Source organism: Pogona vitticeps, chromosome 3 (genome assembly GCF_051106095.1).
Source record: "Pogona vitticeps strain Pit_001003342236 chromosome 3, PviZW2.1, whole genome shotgun sequence".
In the NCBI taxonomy this organism is placed as follows: domain Eukaryota; kingdom Metazoa; phylum Chordata; class Lepidosauria; order Squamata; family Agamidae; genus Pogona; species Pogona vitticeps.
In genome coordinates this window covers 42386469-42408247 of record NC_135785.1, presented here as the reverse complement: position 1 = coordinate 42408247, position 21779 = coordinate 42386469, and the positions used below count along the sequence as shown (strand labels likewise).

At 39.5% G+C, this 21779-nt stretch overlaps 1 protein-coding gene across 2 annotated transcripts in view; it reads right to left on the bottom strand.

Annotated features, from left to right (window-relative positions):
- The window catches only part of LOC110075313 (glypican-5), a 486554-nt gene that overhangs the window by 197344 nt on the left and 267431 nt on the right, over positions 1 to 21779 (bottom strand). For both annotated transcript variants that reach the window (XM_072995919.2, XM_072995918.2), the window contains one exon: positions 11712 to 11832. In XM_072995919.2, the coding sequence (XP_072852020.2) occupies positions 11712 to 11832 (121 nt within the window). The remainder of the gene's footprint in view (positions 1 to 11711; positions 11833 to 21779) is intronic.

The window sequence follows — 21779 nt, the reverse complement described above, 5'->3', positions numbered from 1 at the left end:
ACACAAAATGAAACCAAAGAGACGTTGTGACATTTTAAGGACTAACTACTATATTTGAATATAAACTTTTATAGAACATGGTAATCTTCAAACATATGAGTTGAAATACAGAGACTGCTACATGGTAAAACTTTCATGGATTCTCTGTATTCCAATTTATATTTGAAGAAGTGGGCCATGTTCCACAAAAAGCTTATATCAGGTAGTCTTTAAAGTGCCACAATGTCGTTTTCCTTTTGTTTTGTGTTGTCTTTCTTGTTGAAATGCTTGTACAGACTAATATGGCTGCTACTCTAAAATCCTCTGAGATTGCCACCTTCTGTAGATTTAAAGAAACTGCACCTATATTTCCTTAGTCCGCTCCATCACTGAAGCTTTACCCTTTAACACTCAGCAAATGGTTGCATGATTGCAGTTACTACTAATGAGGGGATCATATGGCAAAGTAAGGAATTATGTGGCAAAGTATATTTAAAAACATAGCTCTGTGTTTATCTGAATGACCACTCCAAACAAAAGTGAACTTGTAAAAATCATATGATTAAATTGAATCTTTGCCCATTTCTCTTTTCTACTGGATTCTTTTACTCTTTTTCCAGTCAGCTAATTTTGTTGGCTTTATGCAAGAATGTGGCTGTATTCTGGATTTTGGCCAGTTTAATTCAGTGTACGACTTGGCTCAGTTAATATACTCAACAAGGAGACAAAAATTGATGGTTATGGAATTAGCTACAGCAATTATTCCAAAAACAAGAAACGTTCCCTCCATTGCTTTCTGCGTTCCTCTTGCATATTTCTGGCATTACACCAGAACAGAATGAATTAGCTACCAATTGCATATGCCTGAGTCATGCTTTTAGAAATGCTGCTTATATCACTGTTCTAACAATGAATTTCAATAATGCACACTGTAAATCTTTCATAAGTACTCCAGGTGGGGCATTTCGAGGTAATGGAATCCTTTTTTTAGTCTGCCTAAAATCTAAGATAGATGGGCGGGGCAGGGAGACAGAAAATATATATTTAAGATAGATGAATGCAACTATGGCTTCCTTAACATGCTGGGCTAGTTATAAACAGAAAATAAATACTACACAGCCAGAAAGGATATCACCAGTCATGCCTACAACAAGTGTCAACACAACCAGGGACATGGGAGAACACTGGCATATTAATTAACTGGGAGCTTGGATAAGTATTTTTTTTTTTTTTAAATTGGGTGGTGTTGGGATTGCCAGGAGAACAGTTACATTTTCCAGGGATACTTTCAGTTGTGGGCAACTGAATTAGGAATTTTGGGCACTGCCATATGCATCACCATATAGAATTGATTTTCTTGCTTCTAATCACAAGGCACCTCTTGATCACGTGGCACCAGATGGGGAACAGAAGGCCAGTTTTTAGGAAAAGCTATCTTAAATGGAGAATGAATTTCACAGACACTCCCAGCAGAGAACACAAAGTGCCTCTTCTATCATCAGTAATTCTTTGGATATGTTGACCATGTCTCTAGGTTTCATCCATGGTATTATACAAATATGGGCAGTATACAATTTAATTATGCAGGCAACACATTGCTGCCCCACAAGGTGAAGACTCCATTTGCCAACCTTGGAAGAATGGAAGGCTGAGTCAACCTTGAGCTGGCTACCTGAGCCTATGAGGATTGAACTCAGGTTGAGAGCAGAGTCTTAACTGCAATACTGCAGTTTAACGACTGCACCATGAGGCAATATACAGAATAATATATGGGTTGTTCCCTGCAATGAAGGGCAAAAATTGTCCGAACATTTTTATTTTTTAATTTATTTTGCTTAGAGATTAATTTTTTCCATTGGAAGCACATTGAAAATAATTGGAAGGCAAATTCTGTCTACATAGGTGTAATGTACACCTGTGTAAACATGTCAGGCATTATGTCCAGCAATAAGAGACTGGCCAATTCTACTGTACAATCACTCTTTGTCCCCAGCACAGTCATCTGTGAAAGGCACTGGCAGAAGTGCTTCATGGATAATATTTGTGCTGCGGCACTACTGATACCACTTGGTGGCACTTGGTATCGTGCCTGGATAGTTATATGATGGGATTTTGCCTATTGTATTGTGCTGAGTTGTATTATAGTTGAACTGAGCTTGTTGAGTTCAGTTCATGATTCTATATTATTTTACTTTATGTTCTCTGGCTCTAGATACAGTATTCAGATGGAATACCCTTGATTTTGAAATTCTTGATTTTACACACACACTCTCTCCTTCAGAATTATTCCACAATACACTGGAAAAGCCAAGCTCTTTAGAAATGGTAATCCACAGATGAGGCCAGGAACTTTGGTAGTAGGAAGCTGATCAATTATTTCTCTGATGTCTGCTCTTGTGACCTTATTCTGTCCTTAGAGAATGCACTATGAAGCCAGGAGCTTGTCTGACCTTTCCTTTCACTTACACTTTAGTCATTTCCCCTCCTAAAAAGAATACATGATTTATTACATGCATAAAAATGGTACCACACTGCTTCACAGCTTCTAGTCTCTTTACAATTGGAATAATTCAATACAATTAGAATAATTCTTCAGGAACAGGCAAGCTACAACAATATTGTGAACATTTTCATTCTAAACAGTCTCAATAAAGATAGGGCTGAACCTAGTTTTCGTTCCATAAGATGCACCTCTCCATAAGACACACCAAATTTTGAGGAGAAGAAAACAGGAAAAAATAATCTGTTTTCTTCTCCTAAAAATTTGGTTAGCCTTATAGAGAGATCTATCTTATGGAAAACACCCTATGACCCTTTGGAGGCTCACCCTGCCCCCCCAGGGGCCAGAGGGGGCAAAACTGTCATCTTCAGGGACTCTTCTGAAGCTTCCCAAGCCTCAAACGAGTCCCAGAAGGTGTCGATTTTGCACCCCACTGTCCCCGTGGGGGGGGAGCCTCCCAAGGGTCCTGGAAGGCAGACTCGGACCCTTGGGATGCTCCCCCCACCCCCCATGGGGGCAGTGGGGGCAAAATCACCAGCTTCGCTCCATAAGATGCACAGACTTCCCCCCACACACTTTTTGGGGGGGTGAAGTGCGTCTTATAGAGCAAAAAACACGGTAAGTTCCCTGGTCCTGCCTTCACAAATTGCTGGTAGAGGTGGCCATATGCTAAGATCCAGAGTTCAAATTCTCCCTCACTTATGGAAATTCCCATTTAGCACCTCACATACTTTGAAAATCCTATTATGGTTATCATATATAAGAAGCAACTTGACAGTGTATAATAATAAACTATAATAAGAAAAATATATAGAACTGGCTTTTTTTTAAAGTAAATCACTTTAAAGCACTTAAAAGAGAAATTTTATCCATAGATCCAGCACATAAATAATAAACAGGTTTTTCATCATCACCACCACCAACATCATCACCACGTGTCTTCAAGTCAAGTCTGACTTTTGCCAACCCTTCTCAAGGTTCCTAGGTACAGAACACTCAGAAGTAGTTTACCATTCCCTTCCTCTGGGGGAGCCCTGGGACTGTGCAACTTTCCCCAGGGCCACACAGGCTCACAGAAGGCACAGTGGGGTATCAAGTTCCCAAACTCTGCCTCCACAGTTAGATACCTAAACCACTGAGCTATCCAGCCAGCTTTGGCTAGTACACATTTATATAAAAAAGTAACCTATACATTGAGATTCAAATTTTTGTTTTAAAATGTTAGGGTTGTGTTGAATTGAGACAGTATCCCTTTCCTTCTGTTTTTTACTCTAAAGCACATTGGTAATCCTCAGTTTACTTATATCTGAAGTTTCTCTATTTTCTTATAAACAAACAGAACATCTGAATTGCTGAGGCACATAAAATCTCATTGATAACACTTGAAGGCATAGGCAGTAAATACATTTCAGACCAGCTGTTAGGTTAAGATGTTGAGATTTTGATATGAAAATGTGTTAAATATTAATCTTGTATAGTTAAATGTAAAATTGCTGATTTTACCTGAGTCATTGTACTGATTGTATTCAGGTGTGGGTATCAAGGATTGAGATTTAATGTTGTACAGCTGTCGTATATGATGAAACTTTGTGTGACAGAAAATGAAGTAATGTATTTTCTGATTGGTCACAGAACTGTACATAAGTCACGTGTAAAATGAACGTGTTTATCTACTGTACGTCAGATCACTTTTTCCTATGCTGTGTGTTGCTTCATGTCATGTTCTGCTGCCAGAGATATGTCTGTTCTCTATGTATACATGTAAATATACTAAGTTGTTGGTTTTACTCTCTCAGTGTCATAGTGTCATAAGTATCTCTGCTAACCAATATCTCCTTACTCTGCTGATGTTATGAGATTACATGTTATAATTAAAATTCTCAACATAGGAGTCCATAGAGCTTTTAGGTATTACTTCGATAAGAAAGCAAAATGCTCTTGCATTTCTCTCATTAATCTAAAGCCCACACCATATTATGAAAGTTATGAGATGTGCCTCCCCATCCATACAGTTCTTTGCCTTTGTGTTATCCTTTTTTGGGATGCTGCATGTCTGTTTAGGAGCAACCCAAGATATAAGCAGCACAAATGAGTTCACAGAAGTTTGGTAAGGTTGGTTAACAAAAGACCAGGAAGACAAAGATGGAATTAGCAGCATTTATAGATTTTGCAGATTTGGAAAGTTGCTAGGACTTTGGGAAGGAAGCGTAGTTTAATGGTGGAGCACATGATTTGCATACAGAAGGGTCCAGATTTTACCCCACTCATGTCCAGTTTTTAATGAACAGGTTATAGCTGTTAACTTGCCTGCCAGCAGCTCGCTCTTAGAGTTTTCAAATTTTAGGGGGAATAGAGGAGCCCCATCACCTATGTGCCTATGGCAACTGTTCTATCTACGGTTTTTAAGAAGACTGTGGAGGATGATTTGCATAATACCAGTCAAAGTAAGGCTCTGGAGCTTGTATATTTCATTAATGTCACTCTTCTCTCTTTCCCCACACCCATATTACATGAAAAAGTTATACTTTCTCTTCTTGCAGCTGAAAGGAAAAGAGGACACCATGGAGGAGAAAAAAATCAGTAGGTGAAGGGAGTATGAAAAGACATTCCTGGCAAGATTCTCTCGTCTCACAAGTATTAAAAGTATAGAAGCCCTGTGCAATTTTTCATGCTGCTGGTTTAGTTGAAAGGAGAAAGCTGACCAGGTAGTTCAACAGGTGTGATATGAAAGTAAAGCAGGAATTAATGCTACAGTCCTGAGCATGCTAACCTTGAAGAAACACAGCTGGGATTACATCCTGCCTTTCCTGGCACTGTGACAATGCAATGAATTAAACGCTCATTTTTATTCGATCCACTTGGTGGGCCCACAATTTGATACAAAGACTCACTACAGGAATCTTGCAAGTACATGGCTAAGAAGAGATCCTTGCCTTTGCTTTCAGAGTAAATGTATCCATATTTTAAAGCTTCTTGTTTAGACCTGAAACAAATATTTACAAGAATTAAAAGAGCTGTCAAGGATAGAATGTGAGAGTTGAAATCTGACTTTGGATCCCCAAAGAAAATCCAATGTGTTGCTTCAATTTTTTTTTTAAATTTGGGGGCATATCCAAATAATGGAATATATGGACTACTTTGTTATTTACTATGAATAAAAACAGGTTGATTCAGAAAAAGAGACTAGTTTTCCCAGTATCAGACTTACCTCACTTGCAGTCAATTCTTACTTAAAGATGGGAAACAGCAATAGTTTCCTCCTTAACAGTGAAGCTGGTGTGGATTTTCCTGGTATTCTTTGCACAGAATGTCCTATTTTTACACAAATGTTTTCATATCTGTACAGATTTGCCTATTTTGTGTAATTTTTTCCTGTGTAATTTGCACAATTCATGCATTTGTACAAATTGCTCAAAACTAAGATGGCCACTGATTTAAGAATTGATGCACCAGATGGGTTGTTTGCATATTTCTTAGCAATCAGCCAATCCTTCTGTGCTTAGGGTAGGAATGGTAGGTGTGCATGCCTGCTCACGTAGAATTTTGTGTGGTTTCAAAATTCCTCATAAAATTATCAAAATTTCTTCTTAAAAAGAGAGAAAATGTAAATGAGGAATTTAGTGACTGTTTTCCATCTCAAATATGCACACAGTTTTCAGGGAATAAAATGCAATAAAATCAGATCCAAGAAGCCCAAGTGTAAGATTGATCCCTGAAGATATTGAACGTTTGAAATCCAGTATGAAGCAGCACATGATAATAAAGATCTTAGGACTGATGGCATTAAGGCTACAGCCTACAAGTCATGTCAGAAAATAATCTGCCTAATTACAATGCACCAAAGAGCAAAATATGGAGAGGAATTTATTCCACTTAATTGGTAAGAGAAGAAGTTACTCTGCTAAACTGCTGATGCAATTGGATATGCCACATTCTGGGTTAGTTGGACGGAGTGATCAATCAGATATTATCCCCTGCAGTGGTGGAAGAAATTAATGTGCCATGAGGGATACTGGAGCAAAACAAAAATGAGCATATACCTGTGCAGGTTTCCTGATTCCATGCAAGAAAAGGAACTGCTTGAGGTTGTAAATTTCTTGCAAGTATCTGGAGGATTATGACTGTGCTTGGAAAAGTTTTCTTTTCTGAATGTACAGCTTCCAAAAGTGGCCATATTAGTGGGGGATTCTGGGAACTGTCGTAAAAGAGTAACATTTTCAGGTTCTAGGATGCGCTTTTGCCACTTCTTCCTTGTACCGTTTTAGTGTGGCTCAGGCCCATAATTCTGCATGTCCTGTAGAAACTAATACTGCTGAAGGGTCACTGTTCCCAGAGAAGAAACTGAAGAGAGAACAAGTCAACTTTACAGTTTAAAGTCATACGTAACTGAAAATCCCAGTATATGTGAGAATTTTCTTGCAAAGGAGAGACCATCTTTCTTTTCTCATCAAGGCTCATATTCCCTTGAGACAACTCTTCTGAGGATTGCATTCTAAAAGCAGATGGTTGGGATTGACAACCCTAAAATATATGGGACAATCCTTGATGTTCTTGGACTAAAACTCCCAGAAGCCTTCCCAGTACTGGACAGGATTTCTGGGAGATGTAGTCCCAGGCCATCTGGGGACTCAAGGCTGTGAGCCACTGATTTAGAAACATCCACTTATACACACACATCTGGCCCTAATTCAGATGTTCAAAAGACAGTGAAATGAACATATAAGAAAGGGGCATGCCAGGCCCACTTCCTTCCTTCCTTCTTTCGGTTGACTGAACTTGGATTCTCTCACTTGGAAATCTTCCACACATGGTAGAGGCTTTCCTTTTCAGAACTGTTACTTATCAGAAGTCCCCCCCCCATGTTTTAATCTAGCATATTGATAAACAGAGGGGAAGAGATTGCGATTTGGGTGGATGTGCATACTGTCACCATGAGTGTGTTTTGGCTGGGCGTGACATCACATGGCAGGAACATTTGTGCATTTGAACAACTGTGCCCCACTCCCACCCCCTCTATCCATGATACATGTTTTCAGATGTGCTCTTTTAAATACAGGTTAAAACTTGATTCAAGCATATTCCTGCTCATCCTGTTCAAGCCACTGGCTCTGCATTAGGTGAATTTTCTCACACATGTAATCTTTTCATTTTTCCTTTTTAAAGCAACATGGTTTATTGCTTATTGCTTGGAGTGATCTATGTGTGTTCCTGTTATGTCCCAGTTCAGACTTCCCAATCCCCACCAAGATGAGCCACCAAGATAATGTGTGCATTATTAGATTCATGTAAACAAGAAACTGTATATAATCTCTAATTATTTTTGGAAGAGAAGTCTGCATTATTTCCCAGCCATATTTCAGACAGAGAAGGAGGGTTGGGAAGAAAAAGCCTCTGACTTCCTAGTGAGTTTGTGGAAGAGGTTGTATTGAACTGGAGCCTTCCTAGTTCATCCTTTTAGCCATTATGTTACACAATGACCATCTTCAAGCTTTAAGCACAAGAAAAGGGAACACATATAGGTTCGTTTCTCAGAAACTATTAAAGTGACAGGGAATGTATGCAAATTAATGCTGTAATTCCTGTGTCCCTGCTCAGAAGAAAACCCCATTAAGTTTAACAGGGCTTGTTCTCAGATTAGCTTATATGAGAACACAGCCCTAATCATCCCCTGGGTGCCAGCTTTTATTCATAAATTAATCCAACCACAAGATAAAAACCCTAAGAGAATTGCTACATGTGTTTGATGTCATGCTGAAGGCATAAAAAAGAAAGCCAACAACTTCTTTGATGCTTTGATCTCTGGAGAAATCTCACAAAAATTATGATCAAAGTAATTAATATTACTTAATAACAAATCATCTTGAGGCAATAATAACCATTCTGTTTAACCCATGCAATCAATTAGATTTTACAAATCTTCCTTTGTTGGGGCAGGGGAAGAATATCATTTAAGGATTGTTCTCTCCTTCAGGTCAATAGAAAGTCACCAGAAGATCCCTTCCTACTAGCAGACAGAAAGTACAATGTCCTTTATATATCATGAGGTAAACAGCCCTTTGGGTTCCAAGGGCCACAGGGTGACAAGTGACAGGATTGTGGACTGCATTTATGCACACAAGTTCCTCTACTCTTGTACAATCAGGACAAATGCACAAAATTCCTTACTGAACAAAACTGACTCTCACACATCTGCATATATACTTTTCTATTTCAGTACACAGGTTAGGGAGGTTTGACCATTCCACCTCCTCCTCTCAAGAGGAAGGGAATGCTTGCATAACATTCCATGTACATCCTATAAAATTATGTGCTGGCCCAGTTCCGCAGAAGGGCATTCATCCTTCTCGAAATCCTTTCTGATTCTGCTGGGAAACAGGGTGAACAAATCAGGATGTGAAGAAATCTTTCTCAATGATAAGAGAGTACATTAACCCTGCTATCTCTAAGGGAAAATGTCCCTGAGCAAAACAAGGACATTTCCCATCAGTAAACCAAAGAGCAAGTTCAGAAAGACTGTGTGATTGATCATAAAGACACAAATAATCCATCAGATGCATCTGATTTTTAAAAGTCCATGTGAGAACACAGCAGTTGTCACAGATGAACTACTGCAAAGTGTACAATTTATGCAATTTGCTCAAAAATTATTCTAGCAAATGAAGAAATTCTTGTTGCGACTGATGGAAAATAACTCACAATTGGGGAGAGAAGGAGAAAATTATGTTTTCTCTTTCTTGCTTATAAAGATTTGTACCCTCATATGCAGTGGGTGCAAAATTGTGCCTTCTGTAGTGATTGCTGCAGTAATAGTAGCAGGAGTGGAATTGTCAGGGCATGGCATCTGTGGAGGGTTGTGGTGGTCTTCAACAGTTGATGGATGCCAATCCATCCATTTCATTTCATTTTATTTCATTATTTGTTTTTGATTTTAGCTTAGAATAGTGCCCTGGCACTAATGGGGCATTATACCTACCTACCTACCTACCTACCTACCTACCTACCTACCTACCTACCTACCTACCTACCTACCTACCTACCTACCTACCTACCTACCTACCTACCTACCTACCTACCTAACTAACTAACTAACTAACTACCTACCTAACTACCTACCTACCAACCAACCAACCAACCAACCAACCAACCAACCAACCAACCAACCAACCAACCAACCAACCAACCAACCAACCCCTGATATGTCACAAATGAAACAATCCCATTTTCTATGGTCTATTTTCCTACTAAAAATACAATTATTAGGCAAAGCTCAGGATCCAAAGAACTAGCAAGATCTAACTAGAACTTCTCTCCTAGCATACAAAAGGTCATCAAAACACGCCATTCAAAGAACCTTTTCCGGATACCTTTCCTGCATGACATCTTATTACATTGTATATTTTTAAATTGGCTTCGATTTCTCTCGCTGCTGGGGAGTTTTCTTGGTTATTTTCTTTTGATGAGAGAACTTAAATTGAGAGTTGTGTTTTTTTTTCCTTTGTAAGCCTCCAGAGTAGTAGCATACCACTAGAAAAAACCTAAACAAACAAACGATACAAAGCATATGCAATGTCTTTGAATCACTGATAAAGTTTCTTATTTCCCCTCTTCTATGGTGTCCATGTTCTATCAGAGACTACTTCTGAAACTTTCTTCTTTTTAAAAAGAGTCTGCCAGGTGGTATGGAGATGATGCAGTTTGAGAAACACAGGTTCAAACCTATCTTGGGTGTACAAACTTAATCATGCTCTTTTCTGTTATCAGGAAGAACTCTTAGACAAACACTGTGTCAAGTTCCAGAGTTGGAAGAAAAAGATAATAATTTGAACCAAGAGTTTACATTATACACACAATTCCCCTCTCACACTAATCAGCACAATCAATATTACAGCCAGTAGCAGCTGTCAAAAGTTACCTATTCTCTAATGGTGAATGATTAGGGAGGAGATGCTAGTGTGTCATTACAAGCTCTGCAGGTGCCGTTATCAACACTTTCTCAAATTGGACAAGAAAATATGCTTGCGTTAAATGAAAATCGATTGCTGTTAAATGTAGTAGGTGGCTCTGGCTAATTTGGATTGACACCCTCTATGCAACTTGCAAAAACAGGCCACTGAAGCAATAGCATTATGGAACCATAATATACTCAACTCTGAGTGAAAAAAAATTCTGAACAGACAGCCACACACAGCCTCTGGAGCTCAAGTAAATCATTTAAACTGGCACACATTCATCATGTTTCTGGCGTACCTACTGGCAGATAATCTCTCCTTCTGAGTTGAGAAAATTAAACAATTACCTTCAGTAAAACTTTACAAGCTGCTTCCTACACCCCTACAAATCTCAATAGGCCTTTACTTGAGTTTGTACAAGCACTTTCAAAATTGTAGAGCAATGTGCCATCAAAACTAGAGTGACAGTCTGCAGAAATCTACTTGCACAGCAGAATATGACAAATGCAGTCCAACTGAAATTATGACCCACAATCAACCCCAAAAGTGACTGTGAGAATCTGCTATGACTTAAATAAATTTATCAGGACCTATTTAATGCTCTGCAGATACCTCCTGGTATCTTACAGATAAGCTTTATTCATCTGTACACCCAACGATCTGTGTTTCAGTACCTGATTTGCTGACCTGTCTGAAAACAAAGCCTTGCATATTCAGACATTCCTCATCTCATGTTTTGAATGACAGAGGGGAAATAGGCCAACAAGCTTCCAACTCTTTTCCATTGTGGAAGATATAGAAAGGAAAATAGCAAATCTGTGGGCTGTGTGACTGTTAATGAAATAGAGCACATAACACTCAGATTCTATATCAGAAAGAAACCATAACAGATTATTTTTTTGCATTTCACCATTTTTCCAGCAGTAACTCTACCATCCTCCAGAAGCTGAAGAGGCTGGAAAGCAAATATCTTCAGCAGAAAACCCTGAGATTATAACTGTGCAAAAGGCCCCTTGCTGATGTTTGGCCTACAATGTGTAGGCCACTGTGCAGAACTTGGAAGAGTTACTTTTCAGAGTACAGCTCCCAGAATTCTCTTGGCCAGCATGGCCAGTGGATTCTAGGTCATGTAGACTGGAATGGTAGCTTTAACAAGGGCTAGTGGTTGCTCCACCATGAAAATGGTGGAGCCAGCTAAGACATTTCTGCTGTCCCTTCTCTGTATTTTAACTGGGCAAGAAGAATGGGTTTTTCCTCTCTCTCCCCCACTTTTTTTTTCTTACCTGATTGAAATGGTGTAGCTTCTCAATTAGGCTGCTGACATGTGGGTCCAATCCCTTCACTTTTAACTCTGGGTTATCAATTTGTGCCTTCAGTCCATTGGTCACCACTCTGTTTGTATAACTGTAAACAGAAAGGAAAGGAAATATTGCTGTTAGAAAAAAAGTCATTAACTTTTTAAAGTTAATATTTTGGAAATCATTTCCTAAACTAATTGTATGTGGCCTTGGGGAATCCGTGCCTAATTTTCTTGATGGATTTATTTAAAAAACACCCCGAATAATGGGGTAGGTGGTGAGTTGGGATCTGAAAGACAGCAGCTGCGGGTTTTCAGAACAGTCTACAGCAGGGGTGTCCAACCTTTCACCTTCCCTGGGCCACATTAGAAGATGAAAATTTGGTTTGGGCCGCACATACATTTGGTTTGGGCCGCATGGGGAGGGCAGCCCTAGCCGTCCTCCGCAGCCCCTCTCCAAGCGCGCTTACCAGTAGCTGCGATCTCAGACAGCAGAGGCTGCCAGCTTCGACTCCGGTGGCTTTATGGGGTCGGGAAGGGGTCCACATGGATGGCGCAATGCAGTCACGTAGCCCCCCCATCCCCTCCCCTCCCACTCCTTCCTTCCTTTCCTCTCTCCCCCTCTACTGTTGTGACATGCCCCGGCCACATTCCGGCCGCAAGCGCCGGCAGTGTAACTTGAAACTTTGGAATTTCTTTAAAAATAAAAAAAAGCTGACCTGGGCCACATGAGGCCCTCGGGCCGCAGGTTGGACAAGCCTGGTCTACAGTATAAAGAAAGGATTGCACACACCTCTAACCACCAGTTTTCCTAGTGCAGTAAACAAGATAGCATCCTGAGGTGCACTAAGGACCAAACAAAATAGGAAGAAAACTCAGAAAATTCTTCAGATTCCTTCAGCAGGTTGGATGAGGAGTTCTCAAGAACTCAAAAGCTTTTTCACTGTTATGTGACATTTTGGCATAAAGTCCAGCCCAAATTACTGCTAATATTGGGTTTGCTTTATATGGATCAACATTATAGGTTATGCTTTTTTTCTACTCCTAGCATCCAGAGTTTGACAACAAATCTCCAGGTTTCATAAACAGTTTCAGCCGGGGGGGGGGGAGGGGAATTATCAATGCTTTAAGAGGACAAAGCCATAGCAAAGTGGCCTTTCTGCTGGTAGTGGTGGGCAAAGCGTTAATGAGTGAATTGGAAGAGGACAAAGGCTACTAGAAAACTCCAGAACTGCAGCATAGTTGTTCTTGTTATGGGATAAAATGTCAGATTCTTGATAGGATGCCATGCTTATTTAAATCCATTCAGTTCTTCCTTGTGTCCAACATTGTTTTTGCTTGTTTAGTGGTGGTGGGGAACCCAACATTGTCCTCTGTGGCATGCACTTCATCCCTGCCTGCTAAATAGTGCACACAAGTCTACAAAAAATGCAAAGATATGGAAGAGCCAAAATAAGTCTACTCAGGCATTATGGCTGAACAGAGAATTCTATCTAATTTACAATGGTATACAGGGCACACACTGAGACAGTGACTTCTAAGACAGGGCTTTGGGAATGTAGCTACAGTACGAACAACAACAAAAAAGATCCTTATGTGTAAGTTTGCAACACTGGTGGTGAAGAGAGGTGTTGTGTTTCATTCTACAGTTGCTCTGAAAGAGTACAGATATCCCTGATTCAGCCTGTTTTTACCATTAGTGAAAACAGTGTACATGTCAGCTTTGGACATATCATGAGAAGATGACTCACTGGAAACAATAATAATGCTAGGAAAAATGGAAAGGAGTAGGAAAAGAAGACCTAGCATGAGATGGATATTGCAAAGACCTACAGTACTTTCTCTAAAAATGAGATGACAGGACACTACTGTATATAACTACAGTATTGGTTATTAATATAACCATTTAAAAGCCATCGTGGTATAGTTATTAGGATTCAGGAGACACAGGGTTTAATTGCCACTCAACCATGAAGCTCATTGGGTGATCTCTCTCAGCCAATCTAACCCATAATGTTGTGTGATGAAAATGGGGAAGTGAAGCAGTGATCCTTCAACTCCTTGCAGATAGAACTCATGTGTATGTGACTATACCTAGTTTTTAACATTCCTGTGAGGCAGGGTCAATGTAGAGATTAAATATTCCAGGGAAATCCACCCTACTTGCCCCCCTGCCCAACAATTTGGCATTGTTCCTAGCAATTTCTTACTTATAAAGTGCTGATAAGGCCTAGCAGGCTTCCAATCTTAAAAGAGAAAGAGAAAGGGAAATTGCTGGGAGTGAGAGAGAGAATATAGATAATAAAAGATTTAGGAACAGACAAGATTTCCTGCACTGCAGGGGATTGGACTATTTGAGACTATACAATTTCCTGATTTTATGATAATGTGAGTGAGAAAGGGAAGCCATATAGTTTGAGGCCCATGTGCATTGGCTACTTCCCTCATCCTCGCCAGATGTTTTTGGACAGCCACTACTAGTGCCAAGAGCTATACAATATCCTCAGACATTATTTGAGTGTAAAAGTAGGCCTAGACATACTTTCACAAATATCTCTAGACATGAGTTGTCTCCAGGGGACACCTTCTTGTGCTCACTACCATTGTTGCTAAGACAATGTTGCTAAGAAGGGGGTGGGGTAAGAAGAGAAAACAACCTAATATGTTGGCCTGCAAGATCCGAGTAAAGCTGTTAATGATATTTATTTATTTAAAATATTTCTACTACACCTTTCTCCACAAAAGGACTCAAAATTATATAACAAAAATGATTTGGGAGCTCATTGACTCATATTGTTACCACATTTCAGAACTGACTTAATGGCAGATAACATCTTTGGAGTTTTTTTCCCCTAATTACCAAAAATTGTGTAGTGATAAGATGGGTGGAATGGTTGAAACTATGAGAATGATATGGGCACCAAAGTTCTGCTAACACTGAGTAAGACCATCTCCGGCCACAAAGCAAAAAACAGTAATTTCACAGCTTAAACGAAAGAGCTTCTGGATATTTGCTCCCTATTCTTTTTAAAATACTTTCAAAAATATTTTTACAACCAGGCACAGAATCCATTTGTAATGCCTGTTGGCTAGAAAGTAGATAAAAAGTTCTCCAGAGAGTCATCTAATCGGGTCCTGACTGACAGTGTCAAAAGTTGAGATTGCCCCAGACCTGGTGTTGATTTCCCTTTTGAAGACTTGTGTCAGGAGCCTGGTTTCGGAAATGTTAACCGCAAGCACTCAGGTCTGGGACAAACACAACTGCTGTGTGGTTTTAAATGTGTCTTATAAAACTGTATGCAAATTCCCTGGAGATAGATGGCAAAATGCCCCTTTCTGGAGGACCGTAACTTCATTACCTTCTCTATAGCAAGTCTGAGTTTTTGTTTGTTTGTATATTTTTTGCAGGGAGGGAACTCTTTGAAGAAAATCTGTCTTTTGACTCCGTCTCTGTGATCTTTCATTGCCCTACAGCCTTCCTAGGACGAAGCTGAAATAATTTATCTACTCTGAAATGCTCTTACAGAAAATCCGTTGTACCCAGTTTACAACAAATTCACATTTTTTCTCTTTTTAAGGGCCTTTTTGAGGATTAATATCTTAGCCCCTGCAGCCTGGATTCTTTACAAATAAAAAAGTGGGTGGAACCAACTATTCTCTTTCAAGATAAGCAGCTATACTGAATTCCACGGTATAGTGCAACATTAATGTGTTGTGCAATGGAAAATTGAGTGTGAAGGATGTGGATGTGAATGAGAGAGATGTGTTTTATGTGTAATGTGCTGTGTTTTCATGTTATAGATGCTAATGGATGCTATGTTCTTGTGTGTTTTATTATGTCTACTGGAGATGGCATTTAATTTCATTGTACAGAAGCAAAATGACAAAGTAAATTCAATTCAATTTAAAAATCAGTCTTTTCAACTGAAATGGGCTATCTTAAGTCTGCGACATGGTGGTGCTGCGGGTTAAACCGCAGAAGCCTCTGTACTGCAAGTTCAGAAGACCAGCAGTCATAAGATTGAATCCACGCGAGTGAGCTACCATCGCTTTTCCCAGCTCCTGTTAACCTAGAAGTTCAAAAGCATGTAAAATGTGAGTAAATAAACAGGTACCACCGCAGTGGGAAGGTAACAGTGTTCTGTGTCTAGTTGCGCTGGCCACATGACCACGGAAACTGTCTACAGACAAACACTGGCTCTACGGCTTGGAGATGGGGGATGAGCACCGGCCCCTAGAGTTGGACACGATTGGATTAAATGTCAAGGGGAACCTTTAGCTTTACCGATCTTAAATCTGGGGATGTTTGTCCAAATATCTCCCAGTCTGGCACAGAGCAATAGCAGACTGTCTGCTAATACTGTGCTGTGTTTGGTACTATCAACTTTCCAGTTTCAACATTACAATTTTTGTTTCGGCTGCCCATATTTTTAGAACTTCCTTGTAGAATGCTGATTTGCTCTGCTGCACAGTAACATAACTAAACTCTTGTGCAGAGATAATAAATGCATATAGCTGATGAAGTGAATTTGGGGCCATAAAAAGCTTTAAATACAATGATCTTCATTAGTCATAAATGTGCTATATGACTATTTTGTTTCTTCTGCTATAACAGACAAACTGTTAGCCCTCTGGAAGAAAATAAATAAGACGCTCAAAAGATTAGACCTCAAATTCTTACAGAAAGAGGCAGTCAGACAATACTAGTGTAGCTTTCATAGCTGTTGAAATAAAGAGTGAAAATTAATTAAAGTCTTATTATAGGAAGTTGAAAGTGTCTTTGGAAAGGGGGAAGGAGTCCAAATCTCTTTATGCAGGAAACCAAGATGAATAAAATTAGGCTGAACAGGTTTATTATTTTAATTGATTTTTAAAATTATTATTCTATTATTTAATATACTACATTTTAATGGTTTTCATATGGGACTCTCTGTGATGATAGGTTATTGGTTCAAGGCTAAATTCAATGGCAGTTCTACCGAGGATATACATTTTGAAATCAGTGGGACTTCAGGTAAGTGTTACTATAGCAAATTCCATTCATTGCTGTGGGTGTAATTTAGGAAGGACTGACATAGGACAAAGGTCCAGTTTGCTCCCCTTTCCTTTTTGTTTACCACCTCAGATTTATCAATGTGATACAAATCAGTGTAAATAGAATAAGAGAATAATGGAGTTGGAAGTAGCCCATAAAGCCATCGAGTTCAACACAGTTCTCAATGCAGAAATTCAAGTTAAAGCATATCAGGCAGATCTAATTTTCTCTTCAGTGTCTCTTGTTTTAGAGAGCTCACCACCTCCAGGGGTAATTTGTTGCATTGCAATTGGTTCTGTGGCTGGCAACCCAGGTGCAATTTTTTAAATACAGTGGGCCCTCGAGTTACGGAATTAATCCGTATTGGAACGGTGGCTGCAGGTTGAAAAGTCTGTAGGTGAGTCTCTATTGACCTACAATGCCTTGAAAACCGATTAATCCATAACCGGCCATTTTTGTTCCATTTTTTTCCCCAGTCTGTAGGTCGATTCTCCGGCTGCAAGTCGAACCTAAATTTTACGGCCAAAGAAGTCTGTAACTCAAAAAGTCTGTAAATGGAGCCATCTGTAAGTCAAGGGTCCAGTGTACTAAATGCTCTCTTCTCCCACCACCCACATTCTGAGGAAACCTCTAAACCTAAAAGGAGGAGGACAAGAAGCTTTTAATTGTTTTAAATTAAATAGTTCCAGTGCACAATTTGGATTATTCCAGCATAAAGTTGAGCAATTGGATTTTACCCAATAAGTACCTTAGTAATCAGAATAAAACATATCCAAAAGATCAAAGGTTCACTTTCAAATAAGCTTACCACTTGAGAAGGAAACAAATAGAAATGTTATTTATGTTAACAAGTACATATACACACAGCATGGTAATACAGAAGTTGCATGACTGAATGTAAACTACAATTAATAGAAAGGCTGGGCCCAGAATCACAGTCAGTTATCTTAAATCCTATTGCAGTGAATATGACTTGAATAGTTCCACATCTATAGCCTGCTTTGAAAGGAAAACAAGAACAGAAAACTGAAGGTCTCATACATAGCTGTGGAAGTTATATTAAACTCTGATGCAGAAGCTATGCAGGCGTGGTCTAGTTTAGGGTGAATATTCATATCCAGTGGTGGTTGTAGGTTTTTTGGGCTGTTTGGCCGTGTTCTAAAGGTTTTTCTTCCTAATGTTTCACCAATCTCAGTCACAGCGACTGCGAAACATTAGGAAGAAAAACTTTCAGAACACGGCCAAACAGCCTTAAAAATCTACAACAACCGTCAGATCCAGCTGTGAAATCCTTCGAGAATACAATCACATCCAGCCTTGAAATAAAACTATTTTCAGGCTGCAATCCTATGCCTACTTACTACAGAACAAGTTCTATTGTGTATTCAATAGAACTTACTTTCATGATGTACATGATTGCATTTTTAATTACCTTCCTGTCAGCCTTTGCTTAAATGAATCGAAGACCTATTGATTTCTTTATTATTTGAGACATATATCATTGTTGACAGATTTAGGCATATATAGCCAACCTTTTTCTGAGTAATGTCACTCTACTTGGTTCTGTCAAGCTAGTACCAGTGGAAATGTAAAGATATAATTAAATTATTGAATTTCTTCAAAATTAATTACAGTACACTGAAAATTTTGAAAAGGCTTCCATGGGTTTTGCTGCAGTTAGGAATGTGTAATTACTTAGACATACACAAGTAAATGAACAAATAAACAATTATTCAATTTCTATCTAGCTTTGAATAGATACGATTCAGTGTACATGTTATTCTATTAGAATGAGCCATAGAGATACTCCTAAACAGGGGTTTTCCAGTCGTGGTGAACTGCTGCTCCCTTTATACTGACCAGTATGGTTGCTAGGTATCCTGGATCTGGATGACAAAAGTTATAGCTCCGCATATTTGGAGCATATACAGAGAGAGCTGAAGTAGACAGTGGAGCCATGATCTAAAGCCCTTCATATGCAGATATTTCTAGTACTCTCCTTTCAGCATGTATGTGGACACCCATTCACATTCAAACCCAACCAGCCTCTTCTTCCCATCCTTGTTTCATGTGGATTGCCAAACTTCATTTCTGCTCTCAGTGTTCAAATTTTAACACATTTTCGCTTATTTTTCGTAATATGCACATTTACACCTATTGCCTAAAATGTGTACTGTATTTGTGAAAATGCATATTTTCTCTAGAAAGTTGGTTTCCAACTTTCAGTCCCTATATGTTCTTGGACTACAACTCCCAGAAATTCAGGCCAGCACAGCTAGTGGTGAAGGCTTCTAGGGGTTTTAGTCAAAGAACATCTGAGAACCCAAGTTTGGGCACCACTGCTAGATTGTCAGATTCAAATTTCCCTCAACTATAGAAGGGAAGCAGCAGGATTAGGATGATATGAGCAGTTTTTTAGTGACTATCACACTGACATAGGGTGCAGTCAGACAGCTGGAAAGACACACAGCAGATCTCACTGGAAAGGGTCATTTTAACAGGAGCAATGTCCCCTAAAGTGACCCTTCCATTTGCTGGAGAATCATTCCAGCCTGGCCCCAAAAAGGTCCAGCTTGAACACAGATTCAGAGTGAAGAATATTTTCCCATGAGTCATGTGATCACTAGGAAACAGATCACACCAGATCACACTTCACAAGTGGTCCAAATTGCAATCTATTTCTCCATGCAATCACATCCATTGTTTGTTTGTTTGTTTGTTTGTTTGTTTGTTTGTTTGTTTGTTTGTTCGTTCGTTCGTTCGTTCGTTCGTTCGTTCGTTCGTTCGTTCGTTCGTTCGTTCGTTCGTTCGTTCTTTCTTTCTTTCTTTCTTTCTTTCTTTCTTTCTCATATTAGTTATAGATATTAATTAGTTTGATGTACAGTCTACATAGTTACTTTAGGATTTTCACCTACACAAGTCCTAGATTTGGTTTTAAATAACTCAGTATTCATAAATTCCATTTTGCACAAAAAATACAAAATATATTGCAAAAGAAGCCACTCAATGTAGTAACTGAGCACAAAATAAGATACATATTCAACAGGATCATTCTAACTCTAGCAAATACTATGTTTGGGGAAATGCTTAAGAAAAGTTTATTATCATTCAATGGAAGGCAGAATTTCACAGGGTTTCTCACTTTTTTTCATCAGTGCTAAATTCACTTTAAAACTGAGGTCAAATATAAATGAACTTATATGCAATGAAAAATCTGGGGTGGGGAAAGGAAGTGATTTAAGAAGTCAATTTACTTGGCCAACATCCTTCAATCCTTTCCTTGATATTGGTGAAGATTTACGGCTGATTTGCTCTCCCTCATAGTTTAGATTCTCCTTCTTCTACTTGATCCTGCAGGAGCTCATATTTCCAGGTTTATGTTTCACAGTTGCTTGTCACAGAGATGACTGATGCCACAGATTTAGCATTATATATTCATTGCCGAACTAAATGGAGTAGTCTTTTTGCTTTAAAAATCCTTTCTGAAAACACTGTGTTATTACTACAGTATTTCCCATAATGGAATAAGGAAACTCTTGATACTATGCAAACATAATGTAATTTATTTATGCTAAAAAAACCCAGAATTTTGTTATGAAATAAATTTCATCGGCCTTCCCGTACCACAGATAAGTTATTCTTGGAGCAAGAAATCATCAACACACGTAGGAATGAAAATCCAATCCTTTGGAACAAACCTCTAAGCAAGTGTGACTAAAGATCATTTTCCAACTGCTTTTTAGAAATACGGATACTGATATCTTGAATATATTATTCAAAATAGCGGGTGAAATCTGGTTAGCATAACTACACTCGACACCGGAAGGGGTGATTTTCACAAATGAAGCACTTCCTATTTCTGTGCAATGGTTCCCACAGCTCTGAAGTAACCCCCTTCATCATGTGAAGATTCAGATTTGTGGTACTAGAGGAGGAAGTCTTTAATTACCCAAAACTATTTCTTACAGCTAAGTACTGTGAATGGCCACCTCAACTGGGGACAGACATTGTTGGTAACTGCTCAGTCCAGGTTAGAAGTTGCCAATAGCTTTCTGTCAGGCTTCCTTTAGCCTTCGGGGCACTTCTCCTTACCCATAAGACAATGGGGGCAGCACTTATTTATTTATTTATTTATTTATTTATTTATTTTATTTCTATCCCGCCTATCTGGTCATAGTAGACCACTCTAGGCGGCTTACAATTGGAGCAACAATAAAATTATTAAAAACATTACAATTAGACAAAAATGGAAATCAAAGAATATAAAAGAAAAATCGTCAGGGATTATCTGTTGGGAAAGCCTGCCTATACATCAGTGTTTTCAATTGTTTCTTAAAAATGCCGAGCGAGGGAGCCGCGCGAATCTCAGGAGGTAAGCTGTTCCAGAGGCGAGGAGCCACCGCCGAGAAGGCCCGATTTCTGGTCTTTTCCTTCCGGGCCTCTCTCGGCGTCAGGCTCCTCAGCCTCACCTCCTGGCTCGCACGGGTGACACGGGTAGATCTAGGTGGGAGAAGGCGTTCCACCAAATATTGAGGTCCTAAACCGTTTAGGGCTTTGTAAGTAAGCATCAACACTTTGGAGTCGATGCGGAATCGGATGGGCAGCCAATGCAATGCGGCCAGAGTGGGCGAGATATGTTGGTATCTTCTCACTCCACTGAGTAATCTGGCCGCAGCATTCTGCACCACCTGTAGTTTCCGCAGCAGCCTCAAAGGTAGCCCCACGTAGAGCGCATTGCAGTGGTCTAATCTTGAGATTACAAGCGCATGTACCAAAGTGTTGAGAGCCCCCACATCAAGGTAGGGTCGCAGCTGGGCTATCCGCCGAAGATGGAAAAATGCGGTGCGGACCACGGACGCCACCTGGGTTTCCATAGTGAGCGCCGGGTCCAGGTGAATCCCCAAGCTGCGAACTCCATCCCTGGCAGGCAGGGTCACTCCCCCAAAAATGAGGGAGTTTCCCAAATCCCCAACTGTGGGAGCGCCCACCCTCAGTACCTCCGTCTTGTCCGGGTTCAGC